General features: G+C 42.2%; 2 protein-coding genes across 2 annotated transcripts in view; one reads left to right on the forward strand and one right to left on the reverse strand.

Moving 5' to 3' along the window:
* Positions 1-22,160, forward strand: part of TASP1 (taspase 1) — a 656,132-nt gene that overhangs the window by 605,737 nt on the left and 28,235 nt on the right. Inside the window, exon 14 of the transcript XR_005213130.1 lies at positions 17,249-17,393. The gene's annotated coding sequence lies outside the window, so the exon portion shown is untranslated. The remainder of the gene's footprint in view (positions 1-17,248; positions 17,394-22,160) is intronic.
* Positions 1-22,160, reverse strand: part of SPTLC3 (serine palmitoyltransferase long chain base subunit 3) — a 171,090-nt gene that overhangs the window by 57,383 nt on the left and 91,547 nt on the right. The window contains 2 exon segments of the mRNA XM_037811845.1: positions 4,673-4,799; positions 17,238-17,457. Of these exon segments, the coding sequence (XP_037667773.1) occupies positions 4,673-4,799; positions 17,238-17,457 (347 nt within the window).

Here is a 22,160-nt window from a genome sequence, read left to right on the forward strand (position 1 = left end):
GCATGGCCAAGCCTGGGTATTCAAAGAGAATGCTGCTGGCTAATTGAAAAATGTGCTTTCAAGATTTGACTACCACAATATTAAGACAACTGTTGACAACGCTTTCTTGGGAGCGAGTCATTTGTATGGTTTGGGCAGTGTGCATCAGGTCTAGATTTAGAAAAGGACTGAACTGCCATCACTTTGGACCTCTTCAAAAGTGATCCCAATTACTGAGTGATCCCTTCAGCTGCCGCATGGGGCAGCTTGAACTGATTCCGGCTCCAAGTCCTATGCGATAAACATTCCCGTGATCTTATTTAGCAAAAACACTGACCTGAAATCGAGTGGACCGGTGGGGTGGACGATGAGGCATGACGTGTTTATTAAGCCCAACACTGGGATTGACACTCAGAGAAACATCAAATTAATTCAAGACATATTTCTTGCCCTAAGGGGCTTATGGCATTGGTTTGGCTGGGGGACCACCCAACATCTATTAGGATGAAGAAAGAAAACTTCCACTTCAGGTTCGTTGGACTGCCCAGACTGACAGGACAGGAGATTAAAAGGGCCTCAGCAAAACGAGCCGAGAGGTCACTCTGGTGGGCACTCTTACACACACTTTAGACAACCCTTTTTAGGTTCTAAAGAATTGGGGTAGCTGGTGGTGGATACCTGAAACTATCAAACTACAACTCAGAACCCATGAATCTCGAAGACAGTTGTATAAAAATGTAGCTTATGAGGGGTGACAGTGGGATTGGGAAAGCCATGGGGACCACGCTCCACTTTGTCTAGTTTGTGGATGGATGAGTAGAAAAATAGGGGAAGGAAACAAACAGACAAAGGTACCCAGTGTTCTTTTTTACTTCAATTGCTCTTTTTCACTCTAATTATTATTCTTGTTATTTTTGTGTGTGTGCTAATGAAGGTGTCAGGGATTGATTTAGGTGATGAATGTACAACTATGTAATGGTACTGTAAACAATCGAAAGTACGATTTGTTTTGTATGACTGCGTGGAATGTGAATATATCTCAATAAAATGATGATTAAAAAAAAAAAACCTTCAAAAAAAAAAAAAAAAAAAAAGGGCCTCAGCGCATGGCCACAGCCCCACAGCCCGGGGGCCTTAACCATACACGCAGCCCGCTGCAGGGCTAAGGTGGCTGTTTGTACATAAACATTGTCATTTCCCTGGGACTGTTATTTCATCTTTGAACCTTGGCATCAAAGAAACACTGACCTTATTCCTGTAGCTTGCTTTTCTTTGAAGCACATGGCTTTGCAGTGCAGATTAAAGTGAAGACATTCATCAAGGAATGGATCTGGCCAAACTCTCCCCAGACTCAACTGGGAACAAAGCTTTGAAAGGCTCCAAATCACAGTTGCAGCAGAGTGGGCAAAAGATGAAGGCGTGGAGCTGGGCTCCTCGCCTCAGATCCTGGGAGACAGCTCTCACCAGACTACAGTCCAGCCCTTTACGTTGGGCAGCTTTTTAATGTTATATGGCCAATATTTGCTCTTTGTTTTATTTAAAGCAGGAAATGAGGCCAGCATGATAATTCACTCTGTGCCTCTGAATTCTTCAAAAAGATGTTTTAGGCAGAACCACCTGAAATTTGGCTGATGGTTCTGTCAATTTTCTCTTCTAGTACTTTCCTCCTTTGTTCATTCTCTAAAATAAACTGTCCTGTCTTTCTTAGGGCTTCTCCCATCTTTGCTCTAAGGAAGCAGGCCATACACAAAGCATTCTCTGATATTTCTTTTCCCTCTAACATGGCAAGAAAAGGAAAGTGAGAACCTTGAACTGGGAACTTAAAAAAAAAAACCAAAATAATTCTTTAATTATAAGGCTGAAAGAGAACTAAGGAAAATGTCTCCCACTTCAAAAGAAGAAAAATGGCTGAGAGATGACCATCCAAGAACAAATGATCATATCTTTAAATTTAATCTTTCTGCAGATCTTCAACTGTGGTGAGACAAACAGAGTGAGTTCTGTGGGTGATGAAGTGGCACCCCAATCCAAAGGACGGAAGGCACTGATTGTACAGTGGGGTGCATTTAAATCAACTAAAGCTGATAACATGTACATGAAAAGGTTCAAGAAATTACTGAAAATCCACAATGGGACATAGGCTAATTTCCAGAATAACATTTCCCTGGTTACTCATCTTTAAAATAAGAACAAGGGATAATTCTGGTCATTACAGATTAATTTATTTAACCTGCATTCTAGGTTAAATCTCAGATAATTGATTTTCAATTAAGAAATGCATGAAGTTCAAGAAGATAATTAATATGGCTTTGGGTGGAGCCTGTGGTTCCAGGCCAGTTTTTTTTCACACAACCTGAGAGCTCGTGAGGGACTGGACACAGCTCTGTTTCTAGCTTCAGTTTTAAAAGGTTGAAAGATACCTGCTTATCCAATATCCACGTGCTCCCTTAATTTTACAAGTGTTGTACCCTGGGTGTGGCCACGGGGCTCCTCTGGGCAGTAGACTGTAGGCAGGGTGACAATGTCACTTCCAGGCTGACACTCCCCCTCCTCTATCATGGTAACCGTGGAGGCCAGGTGTCAAGATGGCAAAGCCTCCAGCTGGAAGCAGCCCACATCACCGTTCACATGAAGGAGAGATGCCCTGAGAGTTGCCTGATTTGTATTCAGCTAAGTGCAAGCAAGAAATAAACCTTGGTTATGTTAAGCCACTGAAATTTCCAGGGTTTATTTGTTGTGGCAGCCAAACCTACCTTATCCTGACTAATGCAGGACCTTGAAGAACATCTAGTCCTACCTCACTCCATCCTTCCTTCAGCATCCCTGAGAAGTGTTCCAAAGAGTTCTCAAATACCCCAAGCATAATCGCAAAGAATAGTCACCAAAATTATATACTGCTTACTATATATAATTCTTGCCTGACTCAATCTTACGTATTTTACATGGACCAATGTACCTAATTCTCACAATAATCTTAAACTACAAATACCACTATTTCTGCCATTCTACAGCTGCGGGAACTGAAGCACAGAGAAGTTAAGTAATTTGCTCAGGGCTGAACAGATAAGTTATTTGCCTGAGGCTGCGTGGCTATTAAGTAGTATAGCAGGGAGTCAAACCAAGCTGCGGGCTTTAAACATTGCACTGTTCTGCGCCCCCCTAGACTGGAGCCCCATTTCCTTTTCAGACCAAGGATTCAAAAAGAGGCAGATCATAAAACCCAGAAGATGAGACTGAGAGGGAACTTCGAGATCAACCAGTGCAATCCACTGCATTTTACAAGGAGGAAAATCACCCTGAGGGTCCTTTTTCCTGCTTTAGTAAAAAAGAGGAGATTTATCCTCAGGTTTTTCAAATCCGTGTTCTTAGGGCCCCAGGGACTGTTGGATGTGGGTGCAGGCAGAGACAGCCAACCAGTCTTGTTTTGATCTATCTGTTTTATGTGATAGGCTTCTGAGTAAATTTTTATGGGAATAAATTCAGAAAATTCTGCTGTTTTAATAAAATTGGAAAATCCTGGGTCTCCCTATACTTCTGAAAAAGTAAACTGGGAGGTTTGCAAGAAGCAATGCAGAGTTTAACATCAGCTGGAGATGGGGGTGGGCTATACAGAACAGGTAGCACAGGGGAGTCAGAACAATTGTTTATTTCTGTAAATGCACTTACTAGCATTCCTGGCAGCAAGAACTGCCATTTTATCACTGTCTCCCCACTCCCCACTGATGTATGACATGTAGTAGAAACTAAATAAAATGTATATGAAAGAAAGAAGCAGAATTCCAAGAGACTTTGATGAAACAGCTCTTCAAAGAGAATATTAAGTTCGTTTGGGTTGAGCAACGTAGGACACTCTAGCTGTGGTGATCCAACAGTAAAGCGATGGCTGCAGAGTTACCATTCTGTGTTTTGTCCATATATCCTCAAATGGTCACTTATGGGTTCTCCCACTCCCACCCCCACCCCCACCCCTAGGTAGAAAAAAAAAAAGATAAAAAATGGAAATATTAAATGGTGTCGTTTGGTCTCAGGCAAACACAGTTGAAAGCCCCAAGGAAACTCAGGCAAACACACACCACTGTTTGCTTCATTTTTTTTTTTTCCCCAATCAGATAACTAACTTTGGCATAGTCTGCGTGGTTTTTGATTTTTGTTTTTTGTCTTTGTTTTTTTTTAGAGAAGTAGAAGTTGTGGGTTTAAAGAATAATCATGCATAAAATACAGAATTCCAATATACCTCCCTATTTTTAACACCTTGCACTGGTGTGATACATTTGCTACAATTAATGAAAGCACATTTTTATAATTTTACTATTAACTATAGTCCATGGTGTAATTTAGGGTTTGCTGTTTGTGCGTTGCAGGCCCACGGATCTTTAAATTTTTATTCTAGAACCATGTATACAACCTAACATTTCCCCTTTTAATCACATTCAGGTATTTTAAGATGCAAAATTATCCAAACTTGTAGATCATATATAAAAGGCAAATTTGAAAGTTTTCACTGCTTTAACAAAGACTTCTTTTGTGCTGATAGCATTCTAGTACATTTAGCACATGACTTGAATTACAAATTGAGTTACATAAGGCAAAGTTGTATATCTGAGACAAGGGGAGATGGATGGGTCACAAGGGAGACAGAGGGAGGTCAGGGAATGGAGTTTGTGGGAGCTGTGCGCTCAGCAGAGCCTCTTACCTTGCCTGGTTCCGTCTAGCCCCATGACGAACTTCAACAATCTGATGATCTGCTCTGCCACTGGGGGACTCATGGATGTGGCGTAAACGGCACTATGTGAATGAGCCCGTAAATGATCCACAAGTTCCTTAAATAAAAGGGAAACCCAAACAGAACACAAATAAATTTCAGCATCGGTACAGAAAAACCCAATTTCCCCGTCCCTCTCCCTCATAGCAAAACACATTTGATTCTAGCAGCTTAACAGATGGATATTGTCTGATTTTCATTGAACATCAGTGAACTGTTTATTTTTTCCACCCCTGATTCCCAGCCTCTGCTTTGCAAACCTAGGAGCCATACAAAGGTTTAAGAGATGCTGTAATCTGCTTTACCAAAAGGAAGATGTGAAAGGAAATGAAGTAAGGTTCAGTGGCAGAGAGATTCTAAAAGGAGCCAAGAGGTCACTCTGGTGGGCACTCTTACGCACAATATAGACAACCCTTTTTAGGTTCTAGTGAATTGGGGTAGCTAGCAATGAATACCTGAAACTATCAAACTACAACCCAGAACCCATGAATCTTGAAGACGATTGTATAAAAATGTAGTTTATGAGGGGTGACAGTGTGATTGGGAAAGCCATATGGACCACACTCCCCTTTGTCTAGTTTATGAATGGATGAGTAGAAAAATGGGGGAAGGATAAAACAAACAAACAAACAAAGGCACCCAGTGTTCTTTTTTACTTTAATTGCTCTTTTTTCACTTTAATTATTATTGTTGTTGTTTTTGTATGTGTGGTAATGAAGGTGTCAGGGATTGATTTTGGTGATTAATGCAGAATTGTGTAATGGTACTGTGAACAATCGAATGTATGCTTTGTTTTGTATGACTGCATGGTATGTGAATATATCTCAATAAAATGAATTAAAAAAAAGAGAGAGATGCTGCAAGTTTGGAGTTGAATCTATAAGTCAAAACCAGAAGTGTAAGGAAAACATTTACTGATCATCTACTTATATACAAGCACTGGCCTAGCACTCAGGGGTGGTCAGAGAATATAGGATGTGTTTCTTGCCCTGGAATATTTTATACAAGATTGTGCCCATGGGAAAGTAATAGTAGGGAAAGTAACTACATGGAAACTAGTACATGCAACAGGGCTACAAGATTGGAGAGGAAAGCAAGGGAGAGGTTAGGGAAGGCTCCAATGAGGAAGTGGCATTGACTAAACCTTGAAGAATGAAGACAGATATAGAGCAAAAGCAAATTTGGAGGTAGTGGCAGAAGGGAGAGACTGAACAAAGTGCAGAGGCAGAAAAGCAGAAGGCATGTATTGTAGATTGCTCGCAAAAAATGGCAAATTCTTCTCCTCCCTGTACCCATGCCCCTTGGCAATCTAACTTTGCAGTTTCTTTCATCAAGAGGTGGATGAAAAACCTTGTGTTTTGCTTTGATCAACAGTGTGGCACAAGTGATGGCGTTCTAGTTCTGAGCTGAGGGCTTGAGAGGCTTTGAGAGCTTTTGTTCCCTCAGAATCCTTTTGAGCTGCCATGTCAATAAGCCTGAGCTGACCTGTTGGAGGAGGAGAACCATGTGGAATAGAGAAGAGCCACCCTAGCTGAGGCCATCTTAAGGCAACCAGTCCCCAGGTGACCCAGCAACCGACCATAAAACAAGACTAGCTGAGACCAAAAGAATGGCCCAGCTGAGCCCAGCACAAACTGATGACTCACAGAATTATGTGCTAAATAAACGCTGCTGTTTTTAGCCACTTAGATTTGGGGTGGTTTGTTACACAGCAAAAACCAACTGTACAGTGTATTTGGAGGGCAGCAAAGGACAGCTTGAGTAGAGGTTAGTGGGAAATTAAACTGAAGAGTAGGTTAGGACTAGATAAATTCTGGGGCCAGGAGGTTAGGCTTTATGCCTTGGGCAGTAAAGAGCTATTAGAATTTTTGTCTAGCACTGTATGGACTGCTGACCCCCAATAGAATACTGGTCTTTAGTTCAGTCTAGGAACAATTCTTTACCCACATGCTTTATGCTTGAGGCCCAACACAAAATCCCACGTAAGCCAACTGAGAGCCCCAAGAAGATCCAATAGCCTAACACCACGGTGGGGAGGGCCTTAGAGCTGAAATCTGGCTGTGCTCAGCCCCAGATGGGCAGGCCGTCTATGGGCCCACCTCAGGGTGTCCTGGGACCTTCAGGGTGCCCTGCAGAAAAGCCAATGGACTGGTTGCAGTTTTCTACATTAGCAGTGGGATCTGTAATGGATCTTTTCTTCTGAGGGATGATGAGAGAGCTTAGAATCCAACTTAGGTTACTTTTTCAATCATTCCAACATGAAGGAGATTCAGGGGAGGCACTGAGCTATAATCTCCAAGGGGGATCCCCTGCTTTGGGTGGGCCCATGCTTGCTTGCCCTTCCTCATTGACCAACCCATTTCTATTTCCAAACCTAGGAATGCCCTATCCCTCACTTTTTCATCTCTCTTGGGATATGGGTGGGGCATGGCTGAGCACAAAGGTTTTAACGATCCAGTTCATCTTCCGCAGTGAAGTAGGTTCCCCGCTTTACAGGGGATTGGGTGAAGGTTAAATCAATGAAATGATGCCACTACCTGTGTTTCCCAGCAGGAACCAGTAGCTCTATATTTCTGTCCTGCCTGCCTCCTTCAATACATCCTTCATTCTGAATCCCGTCTCTTCCACTCTTCCTTCTTACCTGCCTTCCTTTCTCCCTCTCTTCCTCCTTCACCTCAAACTCTTCATTCATTTTTTCCCTTTCCTTCTATCCTCCTTCCTTTCCCCTTCTCTCTATTCTCTTTCCCTCCCTCCTACTTTTCATTGAAAATCCTTCATTCCAAATTTTTTATCCTCTTCATTTCTAAGCCCACTCTCCCCACCTCCTCCCTCCCTTCCATCATTCCTGCCAACAAGTAGGTTCTGAAGAGTTATTCTGGGCTGTGTCCTGACTGTGTGCAGGAGTCGAAAAGGGAAGGAGATCCTGACTGTGTGTGGGAGTCCAAAAGGGGAAGGAGAGAGAAAGGGGAAGGAGATAGAAAGGGACCACAAGGTTCTTCTCCAGCATCCATTATCCATTTATATAATTAAAATCAAGTTTCTTTCTATTATTTTGTTTAGTGACTCTCATAAAAATAAGAGTTTTCATCCAATGTGAAAAATACATGTAGGACGATGGCCTGACTTAAGGAATTGGCCACATGGCATTTACAAACTTCACTTGGGGGACCTGAGGGCACCTCCAAGAGAGGGGTGTTCAGTGTCCTGAGTGGCCACAGCCAGGCTGTCCTTCACAGTTCTGGGTTCAGCACTCCATGGGGAGCAGCTGCAGGATTTAGTTTCTCTGTTGAGAGGGAGTGCTCCCCAGAGGATGCTGGGGAGTAGCTTGGAGAGAGGGGCGGGGGCAGGAGTCAGGATGGTGCAGGTTCAGGGGGACCTGTTAGGAAAGGAGTGTTTTAAGGAGGCGATCTGGCTCTGGAGGATGGAAGATTTGATTAGATGGAGAGGAGGCAGCACTGCATGGACATGTGCTAAAATCAGGAATGAGGACAGCATCTTATGGGCAACAATTGGAGGAGTCAGGAGCAGAGCAAGACGCTGGTGTTTCGGAGACAAGGTGATGAGGGGTTATTCCCTCGAAGGAAGGGATGACCCAGAAGTTATAAAAACAGGCTCTGGAACCCAATTGCTTGGGTTCAAATCCTGGCCCTGTCACTTACTGCTGTGTTACCTTGGGCACGTTCCTAAACCTCTCTGTGCCTTAGCTTTCTCTTCTGAAAACCAAGATGATAGTAGTACCTAATCCAGAGTTATGAGGATTGAATGAGTTAATACATGAATGTGGTCTCGATAAGTGTCTGGTACTTTGTGAATAACTGATGCTGTTGAAAATTATTATTAATGGATTGCCAACTGAACGATTCTTAGAACTGGGGGCACAAGGAGGGAGAGGGGGACAAAAATATAGAAACCCTCAAGGTGTCTTTATTCCAGCTCCCTCATGTTGCAGAGGTTAATGCACTAAGGTTATGCAATTACACATTGGTAAGCCCAGATGTCAAATCAAAGATTTTAAGCCTGACTCCTTCTCCATCCTTATCAGGGTAGTAAGAGTGAAAAGGAAAAGAGAGGCATTATAAAGGAGTACTTGGACTTGATGACAGATTGAATGACTTGAAGAAACAGACAGTGCTAAAAGCTAACATCACAGCCAGTATTCATTGGCTGCGTGAGACTCCATTTTAAGTACTTTGCGTGTATTAACTCATTTAAACCTCACAATAATCCTATGAGGTTGGCACTATTTTTTTTCCTTTTTATAGATGAGGTAACTGGGTTACAGAAAGGCTCAGAAAATTATCCAACCAAAAGTGGTAGAAGTAGGATTTGATCCAAAGATTCTGGCTCCAGAATCCTCACCCTTAACATTATACATATAACTTCTCCAGACAGGAAGACGAGCTGGCTTGTGGAGGGTGGTGGAGGGGATCTGGGGGACAGAGAGGAGACCCACTCAACTTCTAGGTACCTTGTACTTTCTTCCCCTAATCCACAGGGATTTCTCCTTTTTTTCTTTTGAATTCCTGCAATACTCAAGTCTTATAGAACTAAAATACAAATGGAAATGCATTGCATCCTTCTCAAAATGTTTCCTGTCAGTCACTCTTGTTCTTCCAAAGAGACTGTACCCTCCTTGAAGGCAGGGCATCCTCTTCTCTTAGAGGCACTTAGTGGGGACTTGGTAAATACTTCTGGTCGAATGGAAGGTAAAGTGGTGTGCTAGTTTGGATACATTATATCCCACCAAAAGCCATATTCTTTGATGCAATCTTTTGGGGGCAGACATATTAGTGTTGGTTAGATTGTAATTTTTTGATTGAGTGTTTCCATGGAGATGCGACCCACCCAACTGTAGGTGATAACTCTGACTAGATAATTTCCATGGAGGTTTGGCCCCACCCATTCAGCATGGGCCTTGATTAGTTCACTGGAGCCCTATATAAGCTCAGACAGAAGAAGCGAGCTTGCTACAGCCAAGAGGGACACTTTGAAGAACACACAGGAGCTGAGAGAGGAGCTGTAGCTGAGACACATTTTGAAGATAGCCATTGGAAGCTGATGCAGACATTTTGGAGAATGCCATTTTGAAACACAAACTGGGAGCAAGCAGACGCCAGCTACTTGCCTTCCCAGCTAACAGAGTTTTGCAGACACCATTGGCCATCCTCCAGTGAAGGTACCCAATTGTTGATGCATTACCTTGTATACTTCTGGCCTTAAGACTGTAACTGTGTAACCAAATAAACCCCCTTTTATAAAAGCCAATCGATTTCTGGTGTGTTGCATTCTGGCAGCATTAGCAAACTGGAAGAATGGGTTTAGGGACTGAGCAGGGATGGCAGGGACTCCGAAGTATAAAGGGGAGAACTAAGGAGCATTTGCAGGAACAAGTGTAACAATTTCCCCTTAGCTTTTGGGCATCTCCGACAAAGCTCAGAAAAGGAAACAAAACAAAGTGTCCCATGATCCCTAAAAGGGCTCTTTCCAATGTCTCCAACTCCCAAAATTCCTTCATAAATTGAGAGATTCTGTGAAGTTAAGGTCACGGGCATTGATGGTCTGAGCAAGTTCCTCACCTGGGGCACATCATTCCCTTTTAACATAAGGACTTGCCCACAACCTCTTTCCTTTTGGACTGAGCCTGCTTTCTCTCTAAGTCCCAGCTTGTGGATAGGGGCTGTGCCAGTTTCAATGTATCATGTACCCCAAAATGACATGTTCTTTGATGCAGTCTTTTGGGGGCAAATGTATTAGTGTTGGTTAGATCGGAATTATTTGAATGAGTGTTTCCATGGAGATGGGACTCAATCAACTGTGAGTGAAACATTTGATTGGATAATTTCCATGGAGGTGTTAATTGCATTGATTGGATAATTTCCATGGAGGTGTTAATTGCATCACTGGAGTACTTTAGAAAGAGCCACACAGGCCCAGAGGCACAGCAGCTGTGAGTGACATTCTGGAGAGCAAGTGATAGAGACATTTTGAAGATGGCCGTTGAAAGTAGACTTTCGCTCCAGAGAAGCTAAGAGAGGACAAACGGTCCAAGAACAACATTTTGAACAGCCCACAGGAACTGAGAGAAGAGCTAGAACACACCCTGGGATCAGGAGATGCCAGCCACGTGCCTTCCCAGCCTAGAGAGGTTTCCCTGAATGCCATTGGCCTTCCTTCAGTGAAGGTACCTGATTGTTGTTGCCCTACCATGGACACTTTATGGCCTTAAGACTGTAACTGTGTAACCAAATAAACCCCCTTTATAAAAGCCAATCCATTTCTGATATTTTGCTTACTGGCAGCATTAGCAAACCGGAACAGGGGCTAATTTGCCTGCATGATCAGAAGGAGGGGTTCGGGGGTAACTTCTGGAGAGTGTCAAGGGAAGGCTTGACCACTGGTTACTGATGCCTTCCTTTCCTTCCCCCACTGGGCATCATGAGCCTTGAGTTAAGAGGAGGCTTCAGTCTCTTGCCGGGTGAGTCTGGGTTGTGTCTTTCTTCGGGGTGGGTTAGAGGTCTCCTCATACAGAGGTCTCCATGTCCATGTCTAAGTCCAAAATCCTGATTGTTTTTCTACCCATAGGCCTAGAGTTTAAGGGCAAGGGTGACTTTTCTGGAGGAATTCAGCAGGAGGCGCTTAGAATAAACATCTCATGCTCACTCCACAGCCCCTGTTTCCTTCAAAGGGCTGTTAAATACAGCCAGGGCCTAGCGCGGGCAGAGCCAGCTCCTGCGTCTGGTGTGCCGCCTTCTGGGGCTAACATGCACCCTAGCCTTGGCTGCCTGCTCCACGTCCCTTCTCCAGAATTCCAGCCATGCAGCCCATCCATCACGAGGGCACCTATGTTTCATTTATTTACCAGTCTCTGGCTTGCCCACAGAGGCAGGAAAAACCAGTAGTTAGCACCAGGCCTGCAAAAGGACTCAGGTTCCATGATTTGAGAAAAACTCAAACCCCAGAAACCAGAGTCTTCATTGTTGACCATCTCTCCTCAGCAACTGGATAAATGAAAAAATTAAAAAAAAAACAAAAAAAAAAAACAAAAACGAAAACGAAAACTAAGAAACCTAGCCCTCTGCACTAGGGCTTTCTTCAAAGAAGCCAGTTACTGCTGGAGCTCTGGCAGGTAGGGACAAGTAATTACCTGACATTTCACCTCAAAGGTCTTGAAAGCACAGAATGCTTCACATCGGGTTGTTCACAGCTAGCACCTCCAAACTCAGAGCGAACAAAAGAGAAAAACCTTGCCTGCTCTTGAGAGAGAACATTTTAGCAGTTCCCCTGAGATGGGGAGAGAATGGCTCAGCCAGGGAATTCACCTCCAATAAGCAGAGACAAATTTGTAGGACACTGTGTGAGGAGAAGGCTCAGATCAAAATAGAAACCTCTCTCTGAGGTAGTTATCTTGGCATCGAACCATCATTTTTCTTCCCTAGTTTGTTTCCAAATATTTTTCCCTACATAACACATCAGGTTCCTAATATATACTGTTCTAGTTTGCTAATGCTGCCAGAATGCAAAACACCAGAGATGGATTGGCTTTTATAAAAGGGAGTTTATTTGGTTACACAGTTACAGTCTTAAGGCCATAAAGTATTCATCAACAAAGGGTACCTCCAATGGAGGATGACCAATGGTGTCCAGAAAATCTGTTAGCTGGGAAGGCACCTGGCTGGCATCTGCTCCAAAGTTCTGGTTTCAAAATGGCTTTCTCCCAGGACATTCCTCTCTAGGCTGCAGTTCCTCAAAAATGTCACTCTTAGTTGCTCTTGGGGTGTTTTGTCCTCTCACAGCTTTTCCGGAGTAAGAGTCTGCTTTCAATGGCCATCTTCAGACTGTCTCTCATCTGCAGCTACTCTCTCAGCTTCTGTGCATTCTTCAAAGTGTCCCTCTCGGATGTAGCTCCTCTTCAAAATGTCACTCTCAGCTGCACTGAGTTCCTTCTGTTTGTCAGCTCATTTATATGGCTCCAGTGATTTAATTTAGACCCACCCTAAATGGGTGGGGTAACACCTCCATGGGAATAATCCAATCAGAGTCACCACCCACAGTTGAGTGGGGCGCATCTCCATGGAATCACTCAAAGAATTCCAATCTAATCAACACTGATACCTCTGCCTGCACAAGATTACATCAAAGATAATGGAGTTTTGGGGGACATAATACATTCAAACTGGCACAGATACAGTCTGACCTTGCCCTACTCTAGGAATGTTTCTAGTCTTCAAAACACTGTTTTGGGGAATATAGTCCCTCTATTGCCAAGGTTAGCATCATCATTTTTAAAAAAGAACCAGATGTTAATAACTTTTCTAGATTTTTGGACCCAAGTGATTTTCTTTTCAAATCTTAATATTTACTAACAATTCCATGAACACAGTGAGATTTTAATTACTTAGGATTTCAGAAAAATGTAAAGTTGGAGTGTGGGCACTTGATCATTCTTACGGTTAATTTTGTTGATTTATGTTCATAGGTAAGGAATCCTGGATATTCTGCAGTATCCCCCAATTTGATATATGTACGTAATGAACCTCTGAAAACTGTATCCTAACAGTTAAGTAGATAAATAGAAATCTTTTTTAAAACAAAAATCTTTAGTATTTGACCAATCCTATATCCTTTCAGCTAAAAGCGCATAGTTTAAGACAAAGTCAAGGTGAAAATCCTTCACAAAATGTCTCCAAGTTTGGGGGGAGGGGACTTATGATTTAAACTCAAGCAAAGATAAAGGTGAAAACTTAAACTAATGCAGTTTAAGTTTTCTAGGCTGCAGTTCCTCAAAAATGTCACTCTTAGTTGCTCTTGGGGTGTTTTGTCACCCCAAGAACTTTAAGAACTTAAGAACTAAGTGGTTCTTAAAATTTCAAACTACAGTTCTTCAATGGAATCACTTCTTGACTATTACTGGCAGTGATATTACTGTAATCCTGTTTGAAAACCTAATTGGAAGCTGAATTGTAGGGATTTGATACAGAGGCACAAGTTTCATTAAATCATGGGTTTGTTGGGCTGCGAGGAAAATGGTTTATCTGTGTTTATCATAATCTCACCCAAATCATTCCAGATAGACGTGCGTCTGTTTGATTTTTAAATCCTCAGGAAACAACACTTATGGACACTTTCTCAAGTACCCCCCTGTCTCTTGCTCACCTTCCATGTCTCAAAAAATACCCTAAGTTTCCTAGGTTTTGTGTCTTGCTGTTTCCAGGTGTTGTCTCTGATTAGGCTAATGGGCATCTGGGAAACACCCTAATTCTTGCTGCCCCCTAGTGGTGAATTCATAAACTGCAATATAACACGGAGAGGGAGGGAGAAGAGAAGGGGGAGGGGAAGAGGAGGGAAAGGGAAAGAGGAGGAAGAGGCAGGAAGAGGATCCATGAGGAGGGATGCAGCCTTCTGGATCCAAGTGTGCACTTAATGAGGATTTTAAATGGCAAGAAATGAGCAGATGTACATACGTTTTCTGCATACTGACTAATGTAAATAATAATAATTTTCAGAAGGGCTCAGTATCTACCTTAAGTGAACAGAAGTTACACAGGCAAGAGCAAACACTCTTTAAAAATATTCCAACTCACTCTAGGATGGAGAGTATGGGAGAGACCCCTAATGAGTGGTCCTTCTTTGGGCTAGCCTTGAGCCTTTGTTTAAAGTGCACTTCAGATGAAGGAACTCTTGGGAGGGGGGAATGTGACACCTACCAAATTTGACAACATTTCAAGGATCTGCTTGCTTCAGTTTATTCAGGTGCCTTTGGTTCAGGAAACAGAGTTATGCTTGGTTAACAACTTTGTAGCTCAGAACTGCTGCTAAAGTAATCACAAAACCACAAGCTCACAAAGCCATGTAGACTGGATAAAGGAGCCCCTAAATTTGAGACCTCCTGATCCTACTGCTTCGACAGTCAAGGAGTGCTTTTTCTTTCTTTCTTTCTTTTTTTGTTTTTGGACATGGAAAATCCAAATAAGGAAATAAGTTCCTTTATTAAGTTTTTGTTAAGTCAGAACAAACAAGAAGGAGAATAGCATTTAGACTAATCCAGATTTGCTTTCTATGAAAATCTAAAATCTGGATTTTTTTTTTCCCTTTCTCTTGGTCTAAGGAACAAGTATTGATAAGGAATAATTTGAATGTAATTTTGTGAATGTGTGTGGAAAATACAAACCAGGGAGTCAGGCTTCACAAAGGTAACCTTTCTGAAGACTTGTTAAACCCCTTGTACTCTCTTATCCTGTATCTGCACTCTTATATTAAGATGTCATACTGTATGCATATTATAAAAATACAAATTAAAATTATATTTCAAATTTAAAAAGCCACCAAGTAACTTTCTCCTGCTGTGTTTATATTCTCTGCTACTCAAGGTTTCCACACACCTAAAAGCCACCCTCCTTCAAGTGTCTGCAGAAAACAAGAGCATCAGAACTTCTGTATAAGAACACAACATACCTTTAAATTTGTTCTTCTACAACTTTAGACTGCACAGTGGCAGACTGACCCCTGTTGGCAGAGATGTAGGTCCTATTTCCATAGTTGCTTGTAAAAAACTGTATTAAGGATGGACAATGTAAGGCTGTGAACTTGAGTTTTCTGAGGAAGAAGGTATATAAGTCCCAGGCAAATTTAGCTTATGTGCAGTCTGGGATTTGAAGATACTAAGGATAGGATGTGGGTAGTTTGCATATATATAACATACTTCATTTCTCCATTGTAACTTCCTTTTGTTTCACCCTAAGGAGGCAAATCACATACCAACAAAATTTTTCACATACATTTTTCATACACACCTGCTACCCTAATCTAGCTTTCTATTCTATTACCTATTCCTTTCCCATGTACCAGATCACCCCAACCTCACATGATGAATTATCTATTCAGTGTTTCTTTTTCACCACATGCTAAAGCATAAAATCATCTTCACTTCTTTAAGCAGTTTAAACAAACAAATATACCAGAGATTTTAAAAAACACAGGAAAAATTGGGGTTTTTTTTGGGTCAATGCTTTAAAGTGAATGTAAAATTTACCTAAATGAAGCCACTAAATAATCTGGCTCCCTACCCACATTCATGCTAATTCTTACCTCCTAGATGCAAGTAGTGCTTGAGAAACAAAGCTCTGAAATTAAGGATACACTTAAAACAGCTCAAGAAGTACTTTCAACCTCTCACCAAATTTAGCTGACTTTCGTAAGATCGCTGGCATTCCCATGTCTTTAACAGGCCAGAGGGGGAAAGAACAAAAACAACGCTTTGAGCTTGGAAGAAAAGTGGTGCTTACTGAAGGGTTAAGAGCACTTGCAGCTCTGAACATTGCAAGCATCTGTGCATCCTCATGGCAGGGCAAGTGCCAAAATGAAATCTGCTGTTTTAAGTCATGGGTTTTCCACTGTGGGACTGTTGAATGCGGCACTCCCTGGTTTGCCTAACTGGTTTACCAGGAGTCTGAACTCTTGGTCCTACTGATCACAGTGGGTAAGGAATTTGGAATTTTAGATTAGTGGTTGAGGCCACCCACACATGCTGGTTTTGACCAACTGCGCCCTCTTAGGTGGAGCCAACACCACCTTCACACTGTCTCTTTGGGACAGGTGTAGCACTGTATGAGATCCTTGTGAGGTTTCCTGTGATGCACTCATATAATGGGGCAGAGATATCTGACTCCTTTATCCCTCAAGTTTGGGTGTGCATGTTTGATTTTCCTTTTCTCCTTCCCTTCCCTCCTATTTTAAATTTCTTTCAAATATCTATCAACTCTCGTCTTATATTTGCAGCCCCTTCCACAATATTGGCATTAGAATGACAGGGATGAGCTCACTTAACAGTCTAATCACATCAGATCAGAACTTATAATGCACATAGATAAGACATTAGAGGATGAGAAGATTTCACCTGTGGCTTATTCAAAGTCCTAGGAGAGAGAGATTTTTGCACTGAAAATGTTTTACAAAGTAGCTCTCTAATCCTATCACTCTCTTGATTAAAACTCTTAAAACCTACAATTTGTAGGACAGGGTCAACTTCCTTACTACTCAAAATTGTTTATGGTTATCATCCCCGTTGTGTTTTACATGCCATAGAAACAAACTACTTACAGTTCTCCCTTGTCATTTCTGTGACTCGGTATACATTATTCCCTCTTTCTGAAATGTAAACCATTCTGTCCCCCTCCTGTCTATAATTTGTCTACAAATTTGCTATTCATAAAGACTTACTGATGCTACCCTGCCCTGCAGGGTTGATAATCCCTCTCCTTTGTACCAGTCTTTACTTTGTGTACACCGCTAGCCTTGTCATGTTATTATAACGTAACTACTTGTCACATATGAGTCCCCTCACATTTTGGGCCTTATTGGCTGCTAACCCACTGTAGCCAGGCCATGGCGCTCAATCTACATGCAGGGCATAGAAGCTCTCACGGATTCAGAGAAGGTCCACAGACTGTGTCCCCAGGATGTTCATGTTTTAAATAGACTCAAGGAGTAGCTCTCTTACCTTCTTTCCAGCTAGGTAACCTCCAAAGGCTGCGAAGCTTTTGCTGAATGTGCCCATCAACACATCAACATCACCGGGGTCCACTCCAAAGTAATCCAAGACACCTCGGCCAGTGGGGCCAATGGCTCCAATGCTGTGAGCCTCGTCAATGTAGAGGTAAGCCTTGTATTTCTTCTTCAGAGCCACAATCTGGGGCAAATTCACGATGGTACCTTCCATGCTAGGTCACAAGGAAAAATGCTGGTAACTAATACGGACCCCCCTGGGAAGCTTTATTTCAGACCCCCTTCCAATGCATCTCAGACAACCCTCCCTGAGATCTGGCAGAGGTGAGAGGGTCATGCATTTCCTGACTTCGATCTAGCTAAGACAACCTTCTCATTCTTTGAAAGATTACTGTGGCATTTCTATGCTACTTGAAAAAAATTACATTCAGTGGCTTTGCGTTGTTATAGCCAATGCCCAAGTAAACAATTAGCTCACTGTATTGTTGATCCAACTTGTTTGTAAAGCTGATTAGTATAACTAGGCTGACGATATTGGTTTCCGGGTTATTTGGGTTATTTTGGTAGTCTGAGTTATGTTAATCTATGGTGATCCACCTTTATTGGCCTGCCAATTCTATTTGGTCAGTTCTCTCTGACATAAACACTTGGTTGAATTGCTGAAGATTAAAAGATGGAATTAAGAACACACACAAAAACTTGATTTTAGCATAGTGTTCATTAAAGTGCAATCCAAGTTCTTAGGCCCTGTCCAGTGCTCACTGGAAGTAAGAGGTTTACTGAACGTTCAGCCTGGTAGCATTGCCTCTTTTTGTTCCTTTAGGGCAGAGGTTCTCCAACTTGAGGAGTCTCAGAACCCCCTACAGGGCTTGTTAAAACAGAGGTCACTGGGTCCCTGCTCCCAGAGAATTTCTGATCCAATAGGTCTGTGGGACGGGCTGAGAATTTGCATTTCTAGTCAGCTTCCAGCTTCCAAGAGATGCTGCTGCTGATGTTGGGGGACCCCACTTTGAGAACCACTGCTGTAGATGAACCCTTTGCTTTTATCCCTCAGTGCTTTAGTTTTCATGGTATTGTAAACTGCAAAAACAGTTCAAGTTTTCCTGCAAAGGGAAACTTAATTGAAGTAAATGAATAAGTAAAATTGAAATGTCATGTTCATGTGGCCCATCTAGCACTCAATGGATATAAAAGAACTTCTGCATTGACTTAGTTCTCAGAACACTTTGTAATTGTAAACTGTGTCTGTCTACACTGTATGTCAGGTGGATTCCGGGGAAACACAAAGACTCACACACACACAAAGGAGCGAGTCAAACTTTTCAAACAACTTGTCAATTTAATTCAAGAGCTAATCAACTGAATCAAACAGTGGAGTTGAACTCTCCCCTCTGCCTAATTAATTTACTCATCAGATTAAATTTAGCTTATTAAATTTAATTTAAATTCAGGTGTTAGGCCAGTTCCATCTAAGCTGTTCAGCTGGTTGCACACATGATCATCCAAAGTAGCCTTTGCGATTTTCACAAGCTCAGTTTCGATGGTTTTCGAATTTGAATGACACGAAGACCCAAGAGAGCCGCCTTCTCTTATATAAGTTTGTGAGTTAGTGACAAGATTTTCTCAGATTAATTGCTTGCTGAAGTTGCTCCTAATGAGGGGGAGGCAGCACGGCCGACTAACCGCATAAGCTCGGATTGTGGCCACACCACTTACTAACTGTGAACTTACATGGCATCTTTGCCTTGGTTTCCTCCTACGTCAAATAAGGATGATGATAGGACCCCCCTCCCCCTCAGGGAGTAGCTGTAATAATGACTCAAAATAAAGTGGCTGGTACATGATGAGCCCCCCGCCGACTGTTACCGTTCTCAGGAGTTGTTGCTTAGGAGGAAAGGGTTGTGGTGAAGCCTAAGATGAGGATTCGGAAGCCCTGCATAATAATGTTCTGTGTTGAGTCTTCTAGCAATGAGGCATGTGGGCATCCCTGTGGGTGCCATACATAATAAATGGGTTTCTGCCCTCAGAATTCTAGAATCTTCTTCTCATCTTTAAAATGTTAGAAATTGGCAATGCAAATATGCTAAAACCCTGACACGTCTCTGCTCTGGAACTGGATTTGGCAGGAGCAACAGTTAATGGTGAACAGAGTTTGCAGACACTCAAGCCAGCAAATAAGCCATCCTTGGGGCGGGGGTTGGGGGTGGGATGGCTAGCTGACATTTGGAGCCTGCCCCACCTGGTTTATATTTCTTCTTCTAAGATTAACGATTCTACCATTCTGCTCATTTCTGGAGTTAACTGCAGGGCACGTATAGAATCCTAGGGAGAACATAGCTTTTATAAAGATTTATATTCAGACCACCCCAAGTTTTCATTTTCTGAGTGACCAAATTTGAATTGAACCTTTTTCTATAGGGTGTTATTGAGTTTGATGTGTGCATTTGAAAGCTATCTATTTAATTCCCCATGAATTGCTGTCAAAGAGTACAGTGCCGAAAACGATAAAGAAAACAAGAACAGCTTTTTATTCTTTCTCCCTGAATGGAAGGTTGTGTTTTAATTTGGAATTCTGGGAGAATAAAAACAAGTAAAATACAACTGTGGGTACAGATAATTCCACCAGTTAATCTGAAGCTCTGTGCAGAGACTTGAATTCTTCTTAAATCAGCAAGCCAGTGAATAATTCTTTATATCTTTTCTATTACATAATGCATTAGCTAAGTGACAAGACTCCTTTTTAAAATCTCCCTCTCACCACCTTCCCCTCTGCATATAAACCATATTACGCACTGACAGAATTTGGGATTAAACCACTGGTTTGCCAATTTACATGGTGGAAAAGTCTCCTTGGTGGGCCCATGTTACAACCCAAGACAAGAAAAGAATGTGGAAAGAGGAAAAAAAGGAGGTAACACTCATTTAAAATAGTCACTATTTTCTTATTCTTTGCCTGTATCTGTTTAAACTAAACAGATACAGGATAGAATTTACCAATGAAGTTCTTAATCCTGAAGTTACATTATTTAGGGATGAACAGCTTATATTCTTATAGTAGTGGCATTCTGAGAATTCAGCATATATTTACATATGTAGTTTTTGGAAGGGCTGAGTATTATTTCTTGATTGATTTTGTTTTGAAAGTTTGGGCTCCAGCTATACTAGTTTTAGTCCTGGATCATTTGGGAAACCCTGTCCCAGTATATTTTTAAGCAGTTTTGAGGTTACTCAACCATGAAAGACAAGAGATCTAGACTTCTCAGAGGCACAAAACTAGAAAAGTACAACTCCAAAGTAATACTTAAAGGAAAATACAGACCAGAACACTAAAATACTACTACTGTACTTTTAAACAAAAGTAATAGAATCATGGAATTTTAGACTTTAGGTTTCAGTTCCCTCATTTTTCCTATGAAGAATCCAAGGCCCAAATAGGTCAGTGGTGAAAGTTGAATGGTGACCTGCCATGTCCCTTTTTTCATCATTGGATGTGGACACATGGGCTGACTCTTGTGTTTAGGTAAGGCCTCTGTCCAGCAGGGCCACCTGGTTTGAATCCCAGCTCTGCTTCCTCCTAGTTTGTGCCCTGCGACAAGTTATCTAGGCTTCTGAACTCCAGTTTCTTCATCTCCCCAATAACCATGGGGTTACTGGGAGTCTCATTCAAGATTGCTTAAGTAAAAAGTGTCTATCTTGGGTACATGGTAAATGTGAGCTTCCTCTGGCATCCGTCCTCAGGTGGATGAAAAGCAAGCTGCTTCACTACGCAGATGGCTTATTGTTTCCTGAGCCTCAACATTCTCAACTGAAAATACATGTGAGGGTGAAGACAGCTACCTTGGTTGGGGGTTTACTATGGGCCAGGCTTTCTGCCAAGCACTTGCTTATGTTATCCCATGAGAACACGGGGAAGGGCACGTGGCAGTTGGATTGGAACCCGGGTCCCAGGCCAGCCTCCTGGGTGCCTCTATAGTCTTCATATAAATAATAATTCCTAGATCATCTATGGATGGTGATATTATTATTATTATTACTATTGCTGCTTTTGCAGATTTCCTCTGACTTCTCAGACTCAGTACCCAGCCTTCTTTTACCTTGAAAATTGCCTGAAACTTTGACTGCTCTCTTCTGCAGTTATGAAAAAAAGATGATTTATGTGGGCTTCCTGGGGTGAGGGTACTTTGTCTGTGCTGGCTGACCACACACAAGAGATGAAAAAAGACTGGTGGTGAAAATCCAAAGGGGGCTTTGTGTCCATAATATGCCTCTAAAAAGTAGAAGTACAATTGTGAACTACTGATTTCACATTTCTTAACCTGTCGCTTGGGAGAATTGCACAGGAAATAATTCCATTGTCTGGCACTAGTAGTGAATTAGAAATCCACATGAAGCCTATTCCTCTGAGGTTCACAGCTCTAGAAGTCCACTCTAATGTAGTCCTATTTTATAGATGTGGAAACTGGGGTCCCAGAAGGTTCTAAGGAGGTGCCCTCCTTCCTGTGTGTGAATGATGCCTTCTATGTCATGCTGTCTTTTAAGGGCAAGATTCCTGTGCCGGTGAAATTAAGAGCAAGCTCTTTGTGAAGAAATTTCCTGGGAAGTAGAGACTTCTATAAATCCCAGGTTAATTGAGCTACTGCAGTAGATGCCTCCAAAGATGGCTGCCTTCAATTCTTCCCATCCCAGTACACACACACCCCATTCCTCCCATATTGGGCAGAGTCTCTTTGCCCTCTGCTTGAGTCTGGGCTGGCCCTGTGGCTTGCTTTGACTCTAGAGTAGGAGTGATGCTGTACTAGAGCTATGCCTAGTCTTTGAGATGCTGGACAGCTTTTGCTTTCACTGTCTTGGAAGCCAGACTCCATGCTGTAACTAGTAACTAACTAGTAATGGCTGGACAACTGAATGAGAGAGGCTA

The sequence above is a fragment of the Choloepus didactylus genome, chromosome 19 (genome assembly GCF_015220235.1).
Source record: "Choloepus didactylus isolate mChoDid1 chromosome 19, mChoDid1.pri, whole genome shotgun sequence".
Classification (NCBI taxonomy): Eukaryota; Metazoa; Chordata; class Mammalia; order Pilosa; family Megalonychidae; genus Choloepus; species Choloepus didactylus.